The following is a 22,533-nucleotide window of genomic DNA, read 5'->3' as shown; positions in this document are numbered from 1 at the left end:
GGGTTGGCAAGATTAGAAAATTCAGGAGAAATGCATTTTCACAGCTATGGAGTTATATGTCCTATGAAGCAATATTGAGAAGACCACAATATTTCTGTTGTCCCTTCCATATCATTTGTAAGTTGTTCTCCGATATATAACATCATTTTCCAGGGACAGTGCCTGGCCCAGAGCAACCCACAGTTGAGGCTGCAGCATCTCAGAATATATACATTCCAGTCAGTGAGTGATTAACCTCCTTCCCAATGACTGAAGGGTAATTGCTCACTTCATGCAACAATATTGTAAAATAAAAATATGTTATTAGATCGGAAGGGTGGCCTGCAATCTATACTGGGTCCTTCTGTGATTTCCGCACTTCCTGGATGGACAAATTGCTTCTGATTTTTGTAGAATTCTTTAATGCGATTGAGTAGTCTTCCTTTTGCTAACCTGCTTTGTGGCCCAGCTGTGACATATACATTATGGGCAGGCCATAGCAAACCAACACCTTAGTTTCCATTACATTAAAAATACAGTAAAAAGCAGAAATAAATGTACTCTAATATAGCTCTAATTGTCATGATTTGAAATATTGCAATCCTTCAGGATCTTAGTAAATTTATCCTTTCTTTGCTTTTCTGATAACGTTATAATTATTCAGCAGGGACTTATATTTTAGTATAATAATTTCTACTCATGAGCTAGCAGCCCTTAATGCTCGTGAAAGTTTAGGGCAGTTTCATAGTGAATGCCATTTGTGGCCCCATTTTTGCATAATTGCATAGACTGCCGCAAACAGTTAAGCGGAAATAGAAATAAGGCAGCACTCCTATGCAAACTGTCCTGAGAGCAAGACCCACTGAACACAGTGGGACTTACTGTTAAGTACATGCATGGGATTGTACTATAATTAGAATGCCCCCCCAATTTACTTACGAAGTTCAGCAGCATACAATAAGCACTGAGATTTGTCCATATTGAGTCAGAAGTGGTAAAATGTTGGGTAATATTTATTTAAAATCAAATATATATCCCCCTTTACTGCGCCAGGGAGATCAGAGCAGTCAGTGATACACTGCAAAATATAAACAAGGGATAGAAAACGGTCAAAATCACAGCAGTCCAGATAACTTCAGAAGAAACTATATAGCTAGTGTTTCCTTTGCTTCTTTATAATCACAGAGAGTCATAGCATACCTATTGATTATGGGGTTAAAAAGTATGTCACTTTGTTTTTAGCCTTGCCTTGTCCTTTGCACGCATGCTTGAAAAAGAGAGATTTGACAGCTATCTGGGGCACAAGGAGTTCTATTTTACTTCTTCGTGAGACATCTGGGGGGGGAAGCAATTATGTTAGGGCTGTCTGAAATAAAAAAAGAAATAAAATAACATTAAGTAGAATTAAATGTGATGCAGCTTTTCAAAAGAAATGCCTCTCAACTGTACTTCCACGAATCGCTGTTTCCACCTAGTGGCTGCAAACGAGAAATGTTGGGTTTCAATTACAGATGCTATTGGAAAACACAGGCAGAAACCGAAAGAGACGAGAATGTGCCACTGAGGGCAGATTTCATTTTAGGCACTTATACAGTCATTATATTGTTACCTATGCCAATGCAGCTCACAGATTGTCAGCTTTTCATTTATAAAACACAGTTTTCAGGGGGCTTGAACTTAGTTATTAAAACTCATACTGCGCTGAAGCCTGGCAGCTTAATCGCTCTTTCAGGAAAAGCCGTGTGGTGCGCGCTGCAAATGTTCATCAACAATAGTGCCCAAGACCTAGCAGAATTCCCACAAGTCTCCTGATGTGCAACTGGATCCCCAAGAGTCTTTTGTTCAACAGGATGGCAGTGACCCCCCCTCCCTTCCCACAGTTCTATAAGCAAAGAAAATAGTTGTCTTTATCTTTAAAATCAAAGGAACTAAATCACCAAGAGTTTTCTAGCTAGGCAGTGTGCGTTGCACTGACATCTGCCATGGGTGGGGGTGGAAGAGAAGAGACCCAGCACTTTAAAATCTATATTATTAAAATCTAAATGCTATATACTGAGCCTCTGCTTTGTGTAGGTGCTTCTATTTCTGTGTCACTATAAAGCACAGACAAGGTTATTCCCTGTAGTTTCCTCCCACCACACCTCTTTATTAAAAGACAGGCAGAGAAGAGGATAGGGCTGCATTGGTTGGGTATGAAGTAAGTGTGTGTGTGTGTGTGTGTGTGTTTCAACGCCCTTCTTTTTGGGAGGGCAGAGGGGAAATTAGTCCTTTGGGGATTAATTGAAGAGGAGTTAATTGGAGTGTGATCTGAGAGGTAATGAATTGATGGTAAACTAATTCAAGGAGAATCAATTTGCAATGCTCTGGCTTGGAAATTAAATTGTTTTGTTTGTGAAATGTGCATTGCATTACAGCAGCGAATCCAATACCAAAAGAGTGGTTGGGTCTCATACCCCACCTCTGCCTTGTATTCAGTCTGTGGCTTAGGGCAAGTCACTTGTCTCCATGCCTCAAGGAAGCTGATAAGGACATGAAAGCAACAGCATTCCTCTCATTTGGCAGAGACAGAGGAAGAAGAATGCTGTGTGTGTGTGTGTGTGTGTGTGTGTGTGTGTAGCCGCTTGATCAAGAGAAATGAGAAATGGCACTAAGTATGGTCATATCTCACACATTTGCTGCCATGCTGCCCATCTCTAAAATCAGTACATTTTCAGAAAATCGTCTACCTGCTTCATTCCTTGATCATATAATTCAAACAAAACAGCTTCAAGCAATGGGCTGTGAAGGTGGCTTTTTAAAAAAACTAACCTGCTTTATTTATTTATTTGTATAATAAAACTAGGATTTTGGGGAAGTGAAACTGAATGCTGATAATAGGTATGCCTTCCAGCAGCATAGAGAAACAACAGGAGGAACAGAGAGCAAAGGAACCCAAGACTTCCTTCAGTTTCATTCCAGCTCGTTCATAGTTATGGACCAAATGGAGCTGGACTGGGATTTCATGTATCCTGCCTTTCTGAATCAAAAGAAGCAACTAGCAATAAAATCCAAATCCATTGTAAAAGACTAAAATAGAAAAACAATCAAATCAGTATCTATTAAATTAACTAAGCAGGAGTAATGAAGATGAAAGCCAACAGAGGGAAGAAAAAACCCCAACAGAGCAGCCAAGTGCATATATATATATATATCAGGCTCAAACATGGATATTATGACATCAACTTGGGAATCTCCTATGAGAATCCAATCAAAGGAGCTACAATTTAGCTGCTCAAGAATTGCTCCCAGTCAGAAATGTATTTGTTAAGAAGACAATTGCTGATACTTCAGATAAGAAAATAGACTCCTTTTGTTCTGTTACAGGTGGGCCATTAAACATGGAGGAACGAGTAAGCCTGGTCAGTGGAAACAGTCAAAAGTGGACAATCCTTTGTGGAATAAGTTGACCTATATGTGGCCTGTGCTTCCAAATGGAGAACTAAACCAGGTAATTTGGTAAAGTGCAGCCCACACATGGGCAGATATGTGCACAGCTATTTGAGTACACTTAAAAGGCATACCTTTATGCTTACATTTAAAATATACACTCGCAGATACACACTAATAGTGTGAAAAACATTTACTATGTTCATTGCATATTAGCAATGACGTATATAATTACTAAAATCACAATCCAGAGAGTTTTACTAGGCGTGAATTTGATCATTCCTCACACGTAACTCCTCTCCTTTCTCCCCCTTGTCTAGAATATACGCACCATTGTGCGTAATTCTTTTCATTAAATTCACGTTAACAGAGGCCAAGTGTCATTTTGCTGATTTCTCTGCTTAGTTCCATATGTCAGGAAACCAATCCTAAAACATTTCTTTTGCTACTAATTTGTTACATACATTCATGGTCTGATGTAAATGCTTATGGTCAGCACATGCAAAGTATTTTTTCTTGTTCTCAACTGAGTAAACTGTCTAAGCAAATTTGAATGTACAAAAAATATTCCCTTCTAAATATTAAGGCTGCAGTGCATGTAGGATTGTCTAATCAAGCCAGTGCAATGGGCAGAGCAATTCTCTTGTGCCCAATCACACAGTAGTGGCTATAGGCTCTCAGTAGCTTGACCTATGCCCCACCCATCTCTTTTTTCCCCTTTTGAGGTAAATAATGCTGGATTGATTGATTTCCACTGGCTTGGGCACCCTTCCACCAGAGCAGGGGCTGGAAGAATGTGCTGTATCCTAACTCAAAAGAAACGCCATGGTGCATCTGCAAGCACAGCCAGATGCTGCAACAAAACATGTTTCTCCCATATCTGTCTCTACAGTCACAGCAGGCCCTGTAACCTTCCAACAGTTTGACTTTACCCCCAAAGAAACACTCCTCCACTGTCTCCCAAGACAGATAGATGCCAACAACCAGCCGAATGGATTCAGGATTTGGATTGTACCATAAGACAGTTTAGGGTGAAGATTTCCTTCCGTGTTCCATAAAATGATCCTCTATGATATAACCTATCCTTCAGTTCCCTACTCCCTATCTCAATCCTTCAACCTTTGGTTGAAGACTAGCTTATATACTTTAAAATTAAACTAAACAGCCTCCAGCAAGCCCTTATTCTCATAGTGTCAGTCCACTCCCTAGCCCTGCAATATGGAGATCCTGAATTGGCATACATACTGTATGTGTGAAGTTATTTGGTCACTCTTAGCTGTTATTTGTATCGTTGTAATTCTTATAAATGGAATAAACGCTTTGTTTATGTTTTGAAAGGCTTTTGACTGGCCCATTGAAGGCTTGCTGATTCCAAACAGCCCTCCCTTGAAGAAACCTACTAGTAAGAAGTCAGACAGCTATATGCCTCTGAGGCTCAGGGTTTTGAAAAATGGAGAACAGGACAAAAGCAAAGCCATCTTTGTTCTTGGACCCGACTGTACAACTGTGGCTAAAAAACAGTAAGAAAAGGATAGTTAATTTTCATAATCTAATGAGCACAGTAAAGTTTTTGTAATTTGTAAATTCCAAATCTTTTACTGCTTTCAACTTTATACTTGAAAAGTTGCCAACCTCCAGAAGTAGCCATCTATTTTACTTTGTGGTGGTAAAGAAAACTCACTCTGAACACTGACTTGGCTCCCTGTGGTTACATTTCAAAGTGTATGAAGCCACTGGGCTGGCCATGCTCATGTGAATGTTATCTCTACCTGGAGACTGTCTATGAGACCATCATAAAAATTCATAAAAATTCTCGCACTTTTTTAACAACTGCAGCTGTGCAGATTTTGGCAGCCACGTGACCACTACAACTAGTATGTTATCACAGCAAGCTTGCAAGCTCACTACTTGATACCATGGATGAGCTCATAGGGCCCACCCACCTGTTTCTTTGGAGATGCTATGGAATTATCATATAGGAGGATGCTATTGAAATCTTCTGTGGCTCCTGGTGAGTGAGTGATTGCTGGAAAGAGAGGAGAGAATCTAAGCACCTGACTCCCTATTGCTTACCCACTCCCTTTTTTATCCACTAGCAAGCCAGTTGGGTTTTTATTTTATTTCCCCCATCTAGTTGGGAAGAGCAAGCTTGATTTTTAATATCTGGAGTTGTCCTGCTCATTGGCTAATTGCCAGCCCCTTCCACAATCAAAGAGCAGTTTGTATTTAGGAGTGCTGCCATCGACAGGACAGTCCCTTTGGGTGACCCTGGAGGAACACACCAAAGGGAGTTGTCCCATTGGAGGCAGACTTGAGCTGAAGGTGCCACCCTTTTTACTCCTCCTCGGAGCATTGTTTGCATTGTATTGCTATATGAGATGTGCTGTTTGGCCTTACATAGGAGACCATTGGGACCCTGGGAGTTGGCATTCCTTGGGTGGGAGGAAGTGACGCTTTATGTTTGCAGTGTACCAGGCGGAAGATGGGATGGAGAATGCCTGTGAAAGAAATTCAGCTGGAGATTAATTGCTGTGAGGTGCCCTTATAGTGTGTACTGGCAATAATAGGTGTGTGACTGGGTTCTTTGTTTACCTGAGCACCTGTGACCATCTTCAAGTGAGTGGATTTCAGGCAGAAGGTGCCTGGCAGGAAGAGATCTTGAAGGGGACACAGTAGCACAGGCTATCTCTATGATTGAGGGGAGGAACAGGCACAGCTGAAGGAGGGAATGCCAAAGGGAGGATTACAGGTGCTTACACCCTGTCCCCCTCACCAAGCCCCAATCTGTGCTTGATACACTGGGTGCTTTACCTCTGTGCCTAAAGGTCTGGTGGTGATATTGTTAAATGATAATCCATGATTTAGTTGTGAATGAGCAGGCAGACCTGGGTGAGGGAGCAAGGAGAGCCAGACCTAACCCATCTCTGCCCAACTGAGTATTTGGTGCAATGCCAAGCCAGACTGGAGGGGTGGGTTGACGGAGTTGCTGTGGTCCACAGGAGTTCACGCTCCATCACCGGGAAATCTCTCCTTGGAACAGAACGTGAGGGTCTAAATCTGGCGCTAGGACAAAGAGACAAGCTAGGGATGCTGTTGGTGTACTATTCGCTCTGCTGCTCAACAGCCGCCTCAGCCAAGCTGGCCAAAATGATCTCCAAACATGGTGTTAGAAGAACCCAGGACAGTTGTGCTGGGCGATTTCAGCATCTACACTGAAGATGCCTTGGGTCCAGTTTAGGCCTCTGTAGCAACCATGCGACTGTCTCAGGTGGCCATCAGCCTGACACACACACAGCAAGGCATGCACAGAACTTGGACTTTGCTTCAGATGGGAAGAGAGGAGCAATCTGGAAGTAGGTAGGGTGTATATTATCCTCTTGCCATGGTCCTGCCACTTTAATAATCTAACCCTTTTAATGACTACGTCATATAGTTTAAAATGTTTTTATATTGTTGTATATCACCCTAATGTTTTGTGTAAGGGCATAATATACATACATACATACATACATACATACATACATACATACATATATACATACATAAATGCATCACCAGGATTACTGAAGAAACTTGTCTACAGTTGCTCTGATCAAATAGGGAAGATCTGAGTGTTGAATCACAATCTTACACGTTACTTGTATCCTTATTGGATATGTACCCATATTAGCAACAGGTTGCTGTCTGCCTACATCACACTGGAATAAGAATGGAGTGTGTACAACCCAACAGATGGGGGTTAAGACCACCATATACTTAAAGCACATTTTCCTCCCTCATAATCCTGGGAAATGCAATTTGCCCCTTACGATGTTACCATTCCTAGCACCCTTAGACAAACTACACTTTTCATTTTGGCAAGGGACAAGATGAGTTTTAAATGTCTGGCATGCATTAAGGCTGGATGTGCACTAGGTAATCCAATTCTTGTGGTAATGATGGGGATGTGCCTTCCAGTAGGTCTTGCAATGGTAACGTGCTAATGGTAGCACATTTTTCTGTTTTCAATATGTAAAAAAATGGAAGGAAGACAACTGGAGACAGCCTGAAGTATATAAATTACAGCAATAATTTAGAATCATGTCCCTAGCAGATTACAAGGTTGTAAAGAACCTTTATGGATACATAGCTTGCCTTTCTGCACAATAATTCCCACAGAGTTTTACTTGAAGCTGTTTCCATGTTTGTTGGATGCAACATATCTGTGAATATAAATTATATCTATTTGGATAAACCGCTTGAAAACAGTGAACATTATGCTTGGAAAGAGCAGATTTTGTATGTTCATTTTATATAACAGGACTTTGAATATTCATATAGCAGTGAAAAGCTTTGATGTAAAGAATAAGTTAAATACATCGTTTCTCACATTGTTAGCAGAGATGTCACCTTTTGACCTTTCTTTTAAGGTTTTTAGAACATCTGATACTTTTTGATAATGGTTTAATATTGCTTTTTCAGATTGATTAAATACACTTCATACATCACTGAACAATGAGTAGCATTCAGATCGGCTGTCCACTGAGCTGCCTGCAAAAATGATAAAGTTAAAAAAATAATCTTCAAAGTAAAGTCAAGCCTGAAATTGAAATCTTTGACGCATACATCTCATAATTAGTTCTCCCTCTGCCAGATCTAAAATGTGAATATGCTGTTCTTAAAATTGTTCAGATCTTTTTACAGAGAAATTTAATGAATGGTATCAGCTTTTTTAAAAGTTCTTCCTCTAGATCTGAAGTTCCTCAAACCAGACTAGCTTTTATGAAGTTGTTGAATTTCCAATTTAGGTCATTTAAGAGAGTTGGGGTTGGGGTGTGGGTTGTGATCCCCGTGGCTGATGCAACAAAGAGCTGGGCTTAATACAGGTATGTGCCTGATGCCAGAATGAGGCCATAATCAGACTTTAGGAACTTAGCCCAACTGTAGGTGCGGTCGCAGTCAATTATAGGTTAACGCTGGTGTTATTGCTGCCACTTCTCCACTGTTTGTCAGTTTGATCTCATGTTGGAAGGAGAGAATTGGGACAAAAAGATTGTCTGATCTATGTTCCACTGGAGTCTGTTTCAAAATTGTAGGACATAGGATATAAATTCCATATAGCTAATGTAAAAGTGATATACATATCACATTTATTTCATGTAAGCACAGTAGGATCCTAAGAAAAACTTCAGGCATACTCAGTGTTTTTAGACATGCCCAGTGGGGTGTTGTATTTCCTTTCAACAACTGACCTTCATGACATATCATGAAGTGCTTTGAAAGTTCCTTTAAAAAAAAATCAGATTGCTAAATGGCATGGAGAACAGCTGTCCTATTGACCATGAAGGGTGAGTTGTGCGGTTCTATGGATTCCAGCTATTGATACAGATGTACCAGTATATGCAATCATTGTGTATACATTTTTCAAATGGTTTTGGTGGTGGTGGTAGGATGTCTATTCAGGCAGCAAGTGTGAGTGAAGTTTTTTGTTAACCAGGAAACATTGTTGTTTTGCTGTGATCCATGGTGGTAGATGCAGCAGTTCTTCCCAAATGGTGCCACCATTTTCCATCCCCAAATGTTTCTGGAATGGTGTTGTGTCAAGTGAGCAAGGGTGGCGATGGCAGCCAAGCTAGTAGCTGTGAAGAAGGGCTCTTGCTTTTGATGCTAGCTCTGCTATCACAGCTGGTGATAAACCTTCATCTTTTACAATAAAAAAAGGCAGGGGAATTGGTGTTTGCCACTGGGGTGAGCAAACCCTGGAAAACCAATTTCAAAAGGTTTTCCCCACACCCACTCTAAATAGGGTGCTAAATTTTGGAGGGCATTTCATTTCAACCTTGTGTAGTTTCTGCACATTTCCTTTATGAAAATGTAGAAAATTTACACATATGAAGTAGGTTAGGAAGGATTCAGGTACTTTAAGAAGTACAAATAAACGTATATATGTGGTGCTGTGTATTTCTGCCATGTGAAAGGGAAAATAACTCGTAGCATTGTAGCATCAGTGTTTCTTACAATGATGAAGCTAGTGTCATGGCTGTGAACATTGATGCCACGAGGAATAAGATGTGGAGTGAAGAGTGAATATTTTGTTTGTTTGTTTGTTTAATTAATTAATTTCTATCCTATCCTTCCTTTCCTTCCCAAAGGAGCTGATCAAAAGGTTGAAACAGCACAGATTTGCCTTGTCTGCTGAGATTGTGTAGCTGTGTTTTTTCAGACTTGCACTGCAAACTACAAAGCAGGATGTTTTTACTCTCTTGGAAGTTCTTTTGGTTATAAAAATCATTCAAACAACATGCTTTACTTTCCTCTAGAAAAGTTGACCCAGGAAGGAAACAGAAAGTGAAGAGACTCCCGAAGGCACACGGTGATGCTGATTCAGAAAAGAAAATACACCAAAAAGAATTCCAGCATTTTCTGGAACGGTAAGTAAACCCACATCACAATCTTTATTTCCCCCCAATTTAGATATGTAAACACTCGAGTGCTAAGGCACATAGCCAACTCAATTCTCTCTGGATGTTGTTGGGCTCCAGGTCAGCAGGGCTGGTGATATCTTTATTTATTAGTATAGCTGTATATCAGGAATATGCAGCCCTCCCAAGGTGGTTCACATCCTAAAGGGAATTAAATACGATATCGAATACATAGTCTAAAGTAAAACTGGTATCACAAACCACATCACATACAACATTAAACATGGTCAGCAAAGGCAGGCTGCCAGCCTCATAACTTGTTTAACCAAAGGCTTGAGTAAACAGATGCATTTAATATGGTGCAAGAAACCTGTCAGGGTCAGTGACAGCCAGATTTGTTAGGAAAGGACACTCCAAAATTGTGGTGATGCTATTGAGAATGTCCTGGATATGAGAGTTGTAGGCTAGCAATATCTGGCACCAGGTTGGCTGCTGATCTGTCAAGGCTAGGAGTGGAGAGTGACACAGTTGCCTATACTGTATAGGCTATCCAGGCTTGTAACTCTCCAACCGTTTGACTTCATCCCAAAGGCCCACTCCTCCATTGTCTCCAGAGACAGATGGATGCCAACAATGGTAGCTTATAACTTTTTCAGTGCACATGACACATTTAGAGAGGCGTGTTTTGTAGGCAAAGGGGCTTGAAAGGCATTCATGCTTCCCTTCAGGAAGCATATTGAAACTTTCTTTCATTGCTGTGAAATTGTTCACTCACCTTATACCTTCCCTTGCCAGGTTCCTAATTATTGCTCTTTTTTATTTGTTAATTAGCTGTCCCCTTGACAAAGGGGACAAACGATGCCTTATGAGGAACAGCTAAGGGAGCTGGGCATGTTTAGCCTGGAGAAGAGGAGGTTAAGGGGTGATATGATAGCCATGTTCAAATATATAAAAGGATGTCACATAGAGGAGGGAGAAAGGTTGTTTTCTGCTGCTCCAGAGAAGCGGACACGGAGCAATGGATCCAAACTACAAGAAAGAAGATTCCACCTAAACATTAGGAAGAACTTCCTGACAGTAAGAGCTGTTCAACAGTGGAATTTGCTGCCAAGGAGTGTGGTGGAGTCTCCTTCTTTGGAGGTCTTTAAGCAGAGGCTTGACAACCATATGTCAGGAGTGCTCTGATGGTGTTTCCTGCTTGGCAGGGGGTTGGACTCGATGGCCCTTGTGGCCTCTTCCAGCTCTATGATTCTATGATTCTATATCAGCTCACAATAAAATAACCATACAAAATTCAGACAATAATAATATTTGCCATAAAATGCCATCCTCAAATGCAACCGTTGGGTTTTAAAAGCAGGAATTATAAAGCGAGGAATCCATTGCTCATCAATAAAACTGGTACATCAGCCTGGTGTGGCTGTGGAAGAGCACTCACTGTCTTTGTCATTCTGCAGAGATGCTGTGCTGCCATTCTGTACAGCTGAGGAATCACCAGTCTTGAAATTGCTCCCTGTAGACAGGATTAGTTATTTCCAAACCTGGAACCATTTCCGCTTTACTTCATAAATACTCCCCTGTGACGCTTGGACTTACGACTCCTAAGCCATCAACAGGATAAACTACACTTCAGGTTACAGCAGTGCTGGGTTAATTGATATTTCTAATGAAGAGTACAGTTGCCCTGTTTGTAATGTGCCACTTCAATCCCTTCAAGTGTTGAAAACTTAATGCAAATAGAGCTGTATACTGTATACACGTTTTCCTTATTTAAAAAGGTGCACCATGGCATTGAATTTGCCTTTTGCTGCCAGAAGACTGTTCACTGAAAAGGGGGTCGAAATCTGTCTTTTGGAAGACTTGGAGAGAGATCAACTGGTAAGAAAAATGAAAATGAAATCAGAGGCATTAGTACTTCTTCAGAAAGCATTGTTCCTATAAAATGAGCAGATAATAATGAATCACATCCTACTCGTATCGTTCCAAACACTGCTTGAAGCTATGGAAAAATTTGATATTATGTCTCATCATACAGCTCAGGACCAGGGTAGTCTCTTATACACCCAGGAGATTACGGCGGTCTGTAAAGTAATTATTACTTTATATATAGTCAATATAGGCACAGAGTTAAATTTTTTAACATTTTCTAATGGTGGTGTGCCTCGTGATTTTTTTCATGAAACAAGTGTGCCTTTGTCCAAAAAAGGTTGAAAAACACTGCTCTAGCACACAAAAATGCATTGTATTAGGGGAAGTGGCTTGCAGAATTGTGTATATTTGTCAGAACTGCATACAAAAAGGTGTTTAATGAGGAGAAATTCACATCAAAATACTGGTGGGTTTTCATGAGGGCTTTTTTAAAATAGCAAATCGCTGCAGAAATGTAAACTGAATTTAAGATGGTAAAAATGAGAAACTGACAGATTTTTTTCATCCCGACTCCTGAGCTCTATGAAAAAACAATTTTGGGAAGCCACACTGTGAGCTGGTAGTATATATAGTTCGTTAATAAGGACTTTAAATACCCTCCTTACTTTCCCCAGAATAGGACATGCATGGCAAGAAAAATCCTATTTTCTCCCTTCTGGTAAAGTGGGATAATATCTAATCACGTGTCCAGATGAACAAAAAGTGCTGCTTGTCTTCAACAGACATTTATTTCAACACTGAAGGCAAAAGAGCTACTTGCCATTTTAGTGAACTATTGACAATGCTAAAAGTGTGGCTCATTTTATTTTAATATTTATTGAGTCACTATTTCCTTTTTATCCTAGAGATTGGTGTTTAAATTTTATTATGTAATAAAAGAACCATATTATACTTCCCAAGTTCAGCAATATTCATTGAGTATAAACCTTAAAGAAGCTGAGGAGAATTAATTACTAATTTTCTATGTAATCTATTTCTCTGATTTTGTTGCCAAGTATGGTGGTTTTAAAGGGCCTTAATTATTTAGCTTCATTTTTTTTTAAAAAATGTGTATTTAAATATGAACCATTTTTATTCAAATACAGAATTCCATTTTTCTTTGTTATATTTGCATTGCACTTTTTTCTCCTGAAGCTTTCCTTGTACTCTGCTAACTGCAGATGCTCCAGCCTTAGGTATTTGCAACAGGAACTCCTGGAATGTTTTGGCTTATAGTACTGTAAGTCCAATGCAGAAACTGAGAAATATCTGGAATTTTGTTCAGAGTGTAAGCCCAGCTGAAGATTTCACAATATGATTGATTGATTGATTGATTGATTGATTGAATTTGGTTGCTGTTTAGTTTCCATAGTAATAGTTGTTTTTTAAAAATTTTTTAAAGAGATTTTAATTTAAAAATTCATATTCCAATTTTTAAAAAGTCCTTCCCAAAGCAGCCTACAAAATGTTTAAAATACAAATCTGGCTCATAAAGCATTTTTTAAAATAATAATAATAAAATCAAAGTACCAGAGTATTTTTGGTTTTGACATGGTTCACATGGAATGCTATGCTGAACCATTTGTTGTTGTTTAGTCGTTTAGTTGTGTCCGACTCTTCATGACCCCATGGACCAGAGCACGCCAGGCAGTCTTCCACTGCCTCCTGCAGCTTGGTCAAACTCATGTTCGTAGCTTCGAGAACACTGTCCAACCATCTTGTCCTCTGTTGTCCCCTTCTCCTTGTGCCCTCAATCTTTCCCAGCATCAGGGTCTTTTCCAGGGAGTCTTCTCTTCTCATGAGGTGGCCAAAGTATTGGAACCTCAGCTTCACGATCTGTCCTTCCAGTGAGCACTCAGGGCTGATTTCTTTCAGAATCAATAAGTTTGATCTTACTGCAATCCATGGGACTCTCAAGAGTCTCCTCCAGCACCATAATTCAAAAGCATCAATTCTTCGGCGATCAGCCTTCTTTATGGTCCAGCTCTCACTTCCATACATCACCACTGAGAAAACCATGGCTTTAACTATACGGACTTTTGTTGGCAAGGTGATGTCTCTGCTTTTTAAGATGCTGTCTAGGTTTGTCATTGCTTTTCTCCCAAGAAGCAGGCGTCTTTTAATTTCGTGACTGCTGTCACCATCTGCATTGATCATGGAGCCCAAGAAAGTAAAATCTCTCACTGCCTCCATTTCTTCCCCTTCTATTTGCCAGGAGGTGATGGGACCAGTGGCCTTGATCTTAGTTTTTTTGATGTTGAGCTTCAGACCATATTTTGCACTCTCCTCTTTCACCCTCATTAAAAGGGTCTTTAAATCCTCCTCACTTTCTGCCATAAAGATTGTGTCATCTGCATATCTGAGGTTATTGATATTTCTTCTGGCAATCTTAATTCCAGCTTGGGATTCATCCAGCCCAGCCTTTCGCATGATGAATTCTGCATAAATTAAATAAGCAGGGAGACAATATATAGCCTTGTCGTACTCCTTTCCCAATTTTGAACCAATCAGTTGTTCCATATCCAGTTCTAACTGTAGCTTCTTGTCCCACATAGAGATTTCTCAGGAGACAGATGAGGTGATCAGGCACTCCCATTTCTTTAAGAACTTGCCATAGTTTGCTGTAGTCGACACAGTCAAAGGCTTTTACATAGTCAATGAAGCAGAAGTAGATGTTTTTCTGGAACTCTCTAGCTTTCTCCATAATCCAGCGCATGTTTGCAATTTGGTCTCTGGTTCCTCTGCCCCTTAGAAATCCAGCTTGCACTTCTGGGAGTTCTTGGTCCACATACTGCTTAAGCCTGCCTTGTAGAATTTTAAGCATAACCTTGCTAGCGTGTGAAATGAGTGCAATTGTGCGGTAGTTGGAGCTTTCTTTGGCACTGCCTTTCTTTGGGATTGGGATGTAGACTGATCTTCTCCAATCCTCTGGCCACTGCTGAGTTTTCCAAACTTGCTGGCATATTGAGTGTAGCACCTTAACAGCATCATCTTTTAAAATTTTAAATAGTTCAGCTGGAATATCATCACTTCCACTGGCCTTGTTATTAGCAGTGCTTTCTATGGCCCATTTGACTTTACTCTCCAGGATGTTGGGCTCATGGTCAGTAACCACACTACCTGGGGTGTACAAGACATCCATATCTTTCTGGTATAATTCCTCTTTGTATTCTTGCCACCTCTTCTTGATGTCTTCTGCTTCTGTTAGGTCCTTACCACTTTTGTCCTTTATTATGGTAATCTTTGCACGAAATGTCCCTTTCATATCTCCAATTTTCTTGAACAGATCTCTGGTTTTTCCCATTCTATTGTTTTCCTCTATTTCTTTGCAATGCTTGTTTAAGAAGGCCCTCTTGTCTCTCCTTGCTATTTTTCGGAAATCTGCATTCAATTTCCTGTATTTTTCATTATCTCCTAGCATTTTGCTTCTCTCCCCTGCTATTTGTAAGGCCTCATTGGACAGCCACTTTGCTTTCTTGCATTTCCTTTTTCTTTGGATGCTTTTCATTGCTGCCTCCTGTATTATGTTACAAGCCTCCATCCATAGTTCTTCAGGCACTCTGTCCAGCAAATCTAAATCCTTAAACCTGTTTCTCACCTCCACTGTGTATTCATAAGGGATTTGATTTAGATTGTGTCTTACTGGCCCAGTGGTTTTTCCTACTTTCTTCAGTTTAAGCTGGAATTTTGCTATAAGAAGCTGATGATCTGAGCCACAGTCAGCTCCAGGTCTTGTTTTTGCTGACTGTATAGAGCTTCTCCATCTTTGGCTGCAGAGAATATAATCAATCTGATTTTGATGCTGCCCATCTGGTGATGTCCATATGTAGAGTTGTCTCTTGTGTTGTTGGGAAAGAGTGTTTGTGATGACCAGCTTGCTCTCTTGACAGAACTCTGTTAGCCTTTGCCCTGCTTCATTTTGAACTCCAAGGCCAAACTTGCCAGTTGTTCTTTTTATCTCTTGACTCCCTACTTTAGCATTCCAATCCCCTATAATGAGAAGAACATCCTTTTTTGTGTCATTTCTAGAAGGTGTTGTAAGTCTTCATAGAATTGGTCAATTTCAGTTTCTTTAGCACCAGTGGTTGGTGCATAAACCAAGGTTTACAGCTTGTGGTTTGTGCTTATATATGGATATATGGATATGTGTGTGTGTGTGTGTGTGTGTGTGTATGGATTAGGTTATTCTTATATGAATATGAAACAAATCAAACTCTCACTGAGATCCAGCACCAAGGGCCTTCTGGTGGTTCCCATACTGCGCAAAATGAAGCTACAGGGAACCAGGCAGAGGGCTTTCTTGGTAGTGGTGCCTGCCCTGTGGAATGCCCTCCCATCAGATGTTAAGGAGTAATTCTGTAACATTTAGGAAATATCTGAAGGCAGCCCTGTATGGGAAAGCTTTTTAAGGTTTAATGTTTGACTATGTTTTGGTGTGTGCTGGAGGCCACCCAGAGTGTCTGGGGCAGCCTAGTCAGATGAATGGGGTACAAATAATAAATTATTATTATAAGAATAAATTATTATTATTTTGGAACAGATTTATGTTTCCTGTGGAGAGCAATGGATTAATCCATACTGGACTATGACTCAGCAGAAGAAACGTCTCCAGCTTAGTAATTTAGCATCTGATATAACTGCTATTCGTGCCTACTGTGCCATGCGAAACACAACAAGTGAGCAGATTGCTGTCTATGCTATTTTTGCAAAATGTACACTTAATATATGTGAATAAAAATACCGGTAATTTGTGAATAAATTTTTATTAGTTTTCAATTACATTCCAATAGCCACATTATAACATTGCCAATTTATAATACAATTATTAATGCCAATCATTCAAATACCAAATTATATAATTTAATTAAAGTGGGGTCCCATGTGCTAGTTTTGATGGCTTTCTGGTGCAGCTATAGGGTCCAGATCAGGCCTGTGAGACCAGCTTGAGAACCAGAGGATCCGGGACTGCCTCAGCACTGCTGTCTCCCACCTTTGGAAAAGCTTCCCTCTGGATTCTGCTGGTGGAGATAGCACCTGTAGGCCTCCTGCTCACCTGCACATTCAGTGGGCAGAAGGGGAATGTTTGTTCCAACAGAGTGATGCTTGTGTCAGCAGTGGGAAGTCAGCTCAGCCAGCAGAGCTAAGAGGATATGTCTCAGCACAATCCAATTCCTGAAAGAAGGTTGAGGTGGTGGTGGTTGATTGCTCTGTTAGTTAAGTTTAAATTTGCAATATTGAACCCAATGGCTCTCAAAAGTGCTTAACTTTGGCTGGGATAGTCCCACTGTGGTTATTTCATAACCACATTTTTTTTATTATTTACTGTTATGTTACTGTTCCCAAAAGAATGGATTTTGTACCTGACAGTAGAACAATTCCCCCTTTCGGCTCAGTCCAGCTTGTATATGATAGCACAAAACTACAAAGTTCCAGTTTGGAAACTGTCATGAAGGGTGTAATATCAGCTATATTCTGAAGATGGCATAGCTGATGCCGTTCTTACAGCTAGTGCTTCTGAATGGGGGGACTAAAATTATAAAGGGCAGAGCATAGTGACTTTGTCCTATATGCCAGGCATAGGATGCTGAGTTGGTTTGGAGAATTCAAACCACGTTTGCAGCATAATAACAAAAAGAAATAGGAGCGCATATGGAGGTAAAGCATTGTGTTTAGTCATTCTGTGCTGAAGAGACTATGCTGGAAATCTGTTTTTATGCTGGAAATCTGTTTTTATGGACCTCTATAATCATGAACACTAGAGCTCATCTTGTAAGAATTTTCATCGTAAATAAGAAACCTCTTCTGTAACTTAATTAAGGCCAAGCATTCTTGCATACATTTCTCTAGATCTTGCTTTAGAAGTCAAGAATGACATTGTTGTTGGGGCAAAACTATCTGTTGAAAGAGCTACAGTGGAATTTGAAGAGAAGAAGGTTGTAGAAGAGCTGCAAGAAAAAGAAGCTACTGAAAAAGTAGAATACAATGTGGATGAATGCCTGTAAGTAATCCTAAATGATAAAACACAGTAAGTAATCCAAAACAAAACAAAAAATAATTTGTGGAATGTTTAGGATGCAGCTATTAGGCTACAGGGATAATCTTCATTCAGTTTTTTATGCATTCTTCAGATGGAGGGCAGTATATGAATTTAATTAATAATATTCTTATTATTTTTTGCTTACAATTTGAAGACATTTTAATTGTTTCTCCTGCTTAGGATGAATGGGAAACACTATCTATCTATCATCTATCTATCTATCTAATCTAAGTTAACATTATCTTCAATGGTATGGTGACTTAGATAAAAGGGCATAGGAAATCCTTCTCAAATCTGCAAATGACAAAAAGTTGAACACTTCAGAAACAGGAATAAAATTCAAAATCGCTTTGCTGGAATAGGACGCTGACCCAAAATTAACAAAATGAAGTTTAACTGGAGAAAAATGCAAAGTCCTGCTTTTAGGTGAAGGAAAAACAACAACAGCCAAATACATAAGTATAGCATGGGGGGCGTTAATAAATTGCAAAGGTTTTTGGAAAGGCTGCAGCTGAACATCAGTCTGTGGAAAGAAAAGCCTTTTGTTTCTGGAAGGCCAAGTCTGGATCCAACCAATAATTTCCAAATCACCCAGTCAGACCCTTATTTGAAGTTCTGTGTCCAGTTCTGGGTGCTTCACTTTACGAAGGTTATTCACAAATTTGAACAGTTCAGAGAACAACAAAGATTTTCAAAGATATGGAAAACACCATATGAATAAAGGTTGGAAGAACTGGCTGTATTTAAGTTTGGGAGGGGGGGAATGAGGTTGTGATGGGAGGCGGTGATACCATTCTTCAGAGGCCCGAAGGGCTTTTACATAGAAGAGGTCAAAGATTTGGTTTTCTTCTGCCCCAGAGGGCAGGACTTGATCTGATGGGCTCAAGTTACAGGAAATAGACTTAAAATCAATAGATTAGATCCAGAGGGGCTCCTGCTTGCATTAGGAGAAGTCTGTCATTACTACCCTCCCGGTTGCAGCCATCTATGCCACATCCCATGTCATTCCTGAGACTTCCCTGACCCTCGGGAGCAGCTTGATGAGGGACATATGGGCTGCAGCAAGGAGAAAGTGGCTGGACAGTCCCATTCCATGTATGCATTGGAATCTAGCTTGATGGATCTTAAAAGTGCTTAACTTCACCTGGAGTTCATTTCCTCTCATTTTAATTACCGGTACTTATTCTTAAGGGCATTGTATTTTAAACTAAATCAGCATCCATTCAAGGCTTATTGGAGGCCACCATAATCCAATTTTAAAAGAGTCACTCCCACTGTCAGGAACCTGAAAAACTATTGTCTGTGTACAGTCCTAAGGAAAGGGGACTGAAGCCGGAAACAGTATCCATTTGAAATTGGTAGTATAAAAACAAGTGCATTTACTCATTCAAACAATAGGTGGCACTGTTGTTTTCTGAAATATAGAAAAGCTGCCAATATTAGGAATAAATCATAGAAATCATAAAGTAGCTGTTACTACTGTCCTGTAGAGTGATACTAAAATCACGTCAGTGCTTGCGGCCTCAGTGGGGAAATATTCATGTTCCAAAAGGCTAATAATAATATATATTTCATGTCTTTGTATGCACTATCTTCATGCATGTAAAACTCATAGGAAATGTTCCAGAAATACAATTACGGGGCATATTTCTCCAGGGCATATACATAAGGGCACGTTCAGGTGATAGCTGTCATTACACTCTCTGAAACAGGAATACCGTGGGACCCTAACAGACTCTCATTTAGACAGGTTAGAATTTTTGTAGGAAGCAGACATATAAGAGCTGTTAATTCTTGCCTCGGTAAAACTGAATGAGAGCCAATAAACTGAAGCTCAATCCAGATTAGATTGAGGCACTGTTAGTGAGTGGTTCTCTAAACTGGATAAATGGGAGGTTGCCTGCTCTTGATGGAGTTACATTCCCTCTGAAAGAGCGTGTATGCAGCTTGGAAGTCCTCCTGGATCCATTGCTCACTTGAGGCTCGGATAGCCTTGGCACGGAGTAACTTCCATCATCTTTGGTTGGTGGCCCAGCTGTGCTCCTATCTTGGCAAGGAAAGTCTATGCTCTGGTAACCTCTATGTTACTTTACTGCAATGTGTTATACATGGAGCTGTCTCTAAAGACAGTTCAGAAACTTCAGCGGGTGAAGTATTTAGAGGCTAGGTTGTACTGGCTGCAAATTAGTTCTAAATTAGGAATTAGATCTACATCAGGAACAAGGAGGTAATAAATATTTCTATTGTGACCTGCTGTCCCTGTGGAACCTGCCACCCAAGACAGTCACTTCACCTTGCCTCAGATTGCCTTATTTCCCATGTAAGAAGATATTCGATTGTGTGTGGAGGAGACATATACAATCATTTCAACAGCTCATAGAATAAGTGGAATTCCTAAAAAATAAAGGAAATGATACACTAATTAAACAATAATTAAAACGACATTTTGTATATAGCAGATGTTGGACTATATCTCTTGCCATTCTTGATTTTTGATCATGTGGACTGTGGGAGCTGAAGTCCAACATCACTGGAGGATCAGAGGTTAGCTACCCCTACTATAAAGTCCACCTTTTACCCTGCTTCATATTTCATTTACCTCCTGCCATTACGCCATGTAGCTTTCTTCCTGACCCTTCTCTGTCCTCAAACAAATAACTTGCTTAATGAGAAATGTTATGTGTTTGAACCTGCAAAATATGTTCTTATTGGCAATTTATAAGAGTCCCCATAAACTGCAAGTGGACAGCTCTGTTTGTGTGTCTACTATTTCAAAGTTCCTAAGTTGAAAGAGTAAATATTTCTTTAGAGAAGGTTTGCAGTAAGTCTTGTAGACCATTTTTCAGTTTAGTGCTTAGCATTGGCCTAAGCAATTTTCTGTTGCTGGTTCAAATGTTTTGCTTCCTGAGAGAAAAACTGGATTCTGTAAATGGGTAGTTTTCCATGGCCTTGCATTAGGGATGAGGGAGAAATTTAATTCAATTTACATTTAAAGGGGAATGTAACTAATTCACAGGGACGCAGGTGGCGCTGTGGGTTAAAGCCTCAGCGCCTAGGACTTGCCGATCGAAAGGTCGGCGTTTCGAATCCCTGCGGCAGGGTGCGCTCCCGCTGCTCGGTCCCAGCGCCTGCCAACCTAGCAGTTCGAAAGCACCTCCGGGTGCAAGTAGATAAATAGGGACCGCTTACCAGCGGGAAGGTAAACGTCGTTTCCGTGTGCGGCTCTGGCTCGCCAGAGCAGCGATGTCACGCTGGCCACGTGACCCGGAAGTGTCTCCGGACAGCGCTGGCCCCTGGCCTCTTGAGATGGGTGCACAACCCCAGAGTCTGTCAAGACTGGCCCGTACGGGCAGGGGTACCTTTACCTTTTTAACTAATTCACACTTTGCAAATCAACATGTGAACCAAAATGTGCACTATCCAAATTTTGCTGAAGAGTTTTCCAGCCAATTGATGTGCACAAAAAGGCATGAAAAATGCTTAAATTGGTTAAATGCTTATATTGTGGAGAGCTGCTTTGCAAAAATGTGTGTAAAAGACAATATTATGTACAAAAAAATGTATCTAGGAAGAGAAATTCATCTTAAAATGTTGACGAACTTTCAAAAGTACTTCAGTTCATTTTTTTTTTTTTACTTCTAATTGTAATTCTAATTTACTGACTTTTCCATTAGGCATGCAGATATTATGTTGGACCGTTTATTATGTATTATTTGCTTTTTTAAAAAAAAAGATCTGATCATCCTGGACTTGACTGGAACCTACTGACTGCCAAAAAGAATTATGCCTACAAGTAAATTATGAAACTGTAAATCCTCTATGCTGAAGCGCTGGATAGCAAAAACACACACCATGGAATTTGAGCCAAATGGCTGTGTTGATGGAACAAACAAAATAAGAGCAGAGATATTAGAGCTGTGTGCAAATGGTCTCTCAAATTCCTCAACCCTATTTGTAGCTTGAGAAAGGTGGCGGGCTATTTGACCTTCAGGAAGAGACCTTTTATAGCGGTGATCACTGTTAGCAGTGGCAATAGCCTAGGTTCTTTCTCTGTTTGACTCCACTGTCCAGTATAATAGCAATGGACTGCTTTTATAGACCAGGCAATAGATAGTTCCTCTTTCTGTATGAGCTTCAAATGTTTCTTGGTAGGTTACCAGCTGAAAGCCACACATGTAATTGTATCTTAAAATCCCAATTTATCTCTAACTGGGATTTTTCCAACCATTTACCAACTACCAACCATTTTTTTTTTACCTCAGTTAACCATTCACATACCAAACAATATTATAACACAGAAAAGCATTCTTATTTGTAAATTTATATAACATACCGACAAAACTTTTCCCTCAGCGTTTGTTAATTCTCCATAGTTCCCTTGCCCCATTGCTGAGAATGCAGAAGTGAAACAACACGAGTGTTAGGAAGCCAGCACAGGTGTCAGGAAAACAATTCGTTGTGGCAAGCTGTTATCTGAGATAGGAAAGGGAAGAAGAGCAATAACTCATTCACTTAGACACAAATCATGTTGCTAACACTAATGAAGCAGATTTATAATGCCTCTGTAGTTGATTTAGGTCCCATCCCCCCCAAAAAAGTATTTCTTGCTGAGAACTCTCCAGTTGTTTAGCAACTTTAAAGCACCAAGTAGATACAAACTTCTGGCCTGCTTACCTATATTTATGACCTTCATGTGAAGTGGGTGGGGAGAGGAATCACAACCCCTGGGATTTTTCTCTTGACCCAGGAAACAGCAATTATCTCACTCTATTCCTAAGAAAG

General features: G+C 40.1%; 1 protein-coding gene across 8 annotated transcripts in view; it reads left to right on the top strand.

Annotated features, from left to right (window-relative positions):
- Positions 1 to 22,533, top strand: part of DCDC1 (doublecortin domain containing 1) — a 251,538-nt gene that overhangs the window by 188,620 nt on the left and 40,385 nt on the right. For all 8 annotated transcript variants that reach the window (XR_014161756.1, XM_081882792.1, XM_081882794.1 and 5 more), the window contains exons 20-25: positions 3,343 to 3,466; positions 4,744 to 4,925; positions 9,705 to 9,815; positions 11,585 to 11,684; positions 16,255 to 16,390; positions 17,562 to 17,712. Coding sequence is in view for 7 of the 8 variants with exons in the window: in XM_081882792.1 (XP_081738918.1) it covers positions 3,343 to 3,466; positions 4,744 to 4,925; positions 9,705 to 9,815; positions 11,585 to 11,684; positions 16,255 to 16,390; positions 17,562 to 17,712 (804 nt within the window). In the remaining variant the exon portion in view is untranslated. The remainder of the gene's footprint in view (positions 1 to 3,342; positions 3,467 to 4,743; positions 4,926 to 9,704; positions 9,816 to 11,584; positions 11,685 to 16,254; positions 16,391 to 17,561; positions 17,713 to 22,533) is intronic.

Source organism: Podarcis melisellensis (genome assembly GCF_964234715.1).
Source record: "Podarcis melisellensis genome assembly, chromosome: 1".
In the NCBI taxonomy this organism is placed as follows: Eukaryota; Metazoa; Chordata; class Lepidosauria; order Squamata; family Lacertidae; genus Podarcis; species Podarcis melisellensis.
Note: the sequence above shows the minus strand (reverse complement) of the source record. Positions and strands in the feature narration are given on the sequence as shown.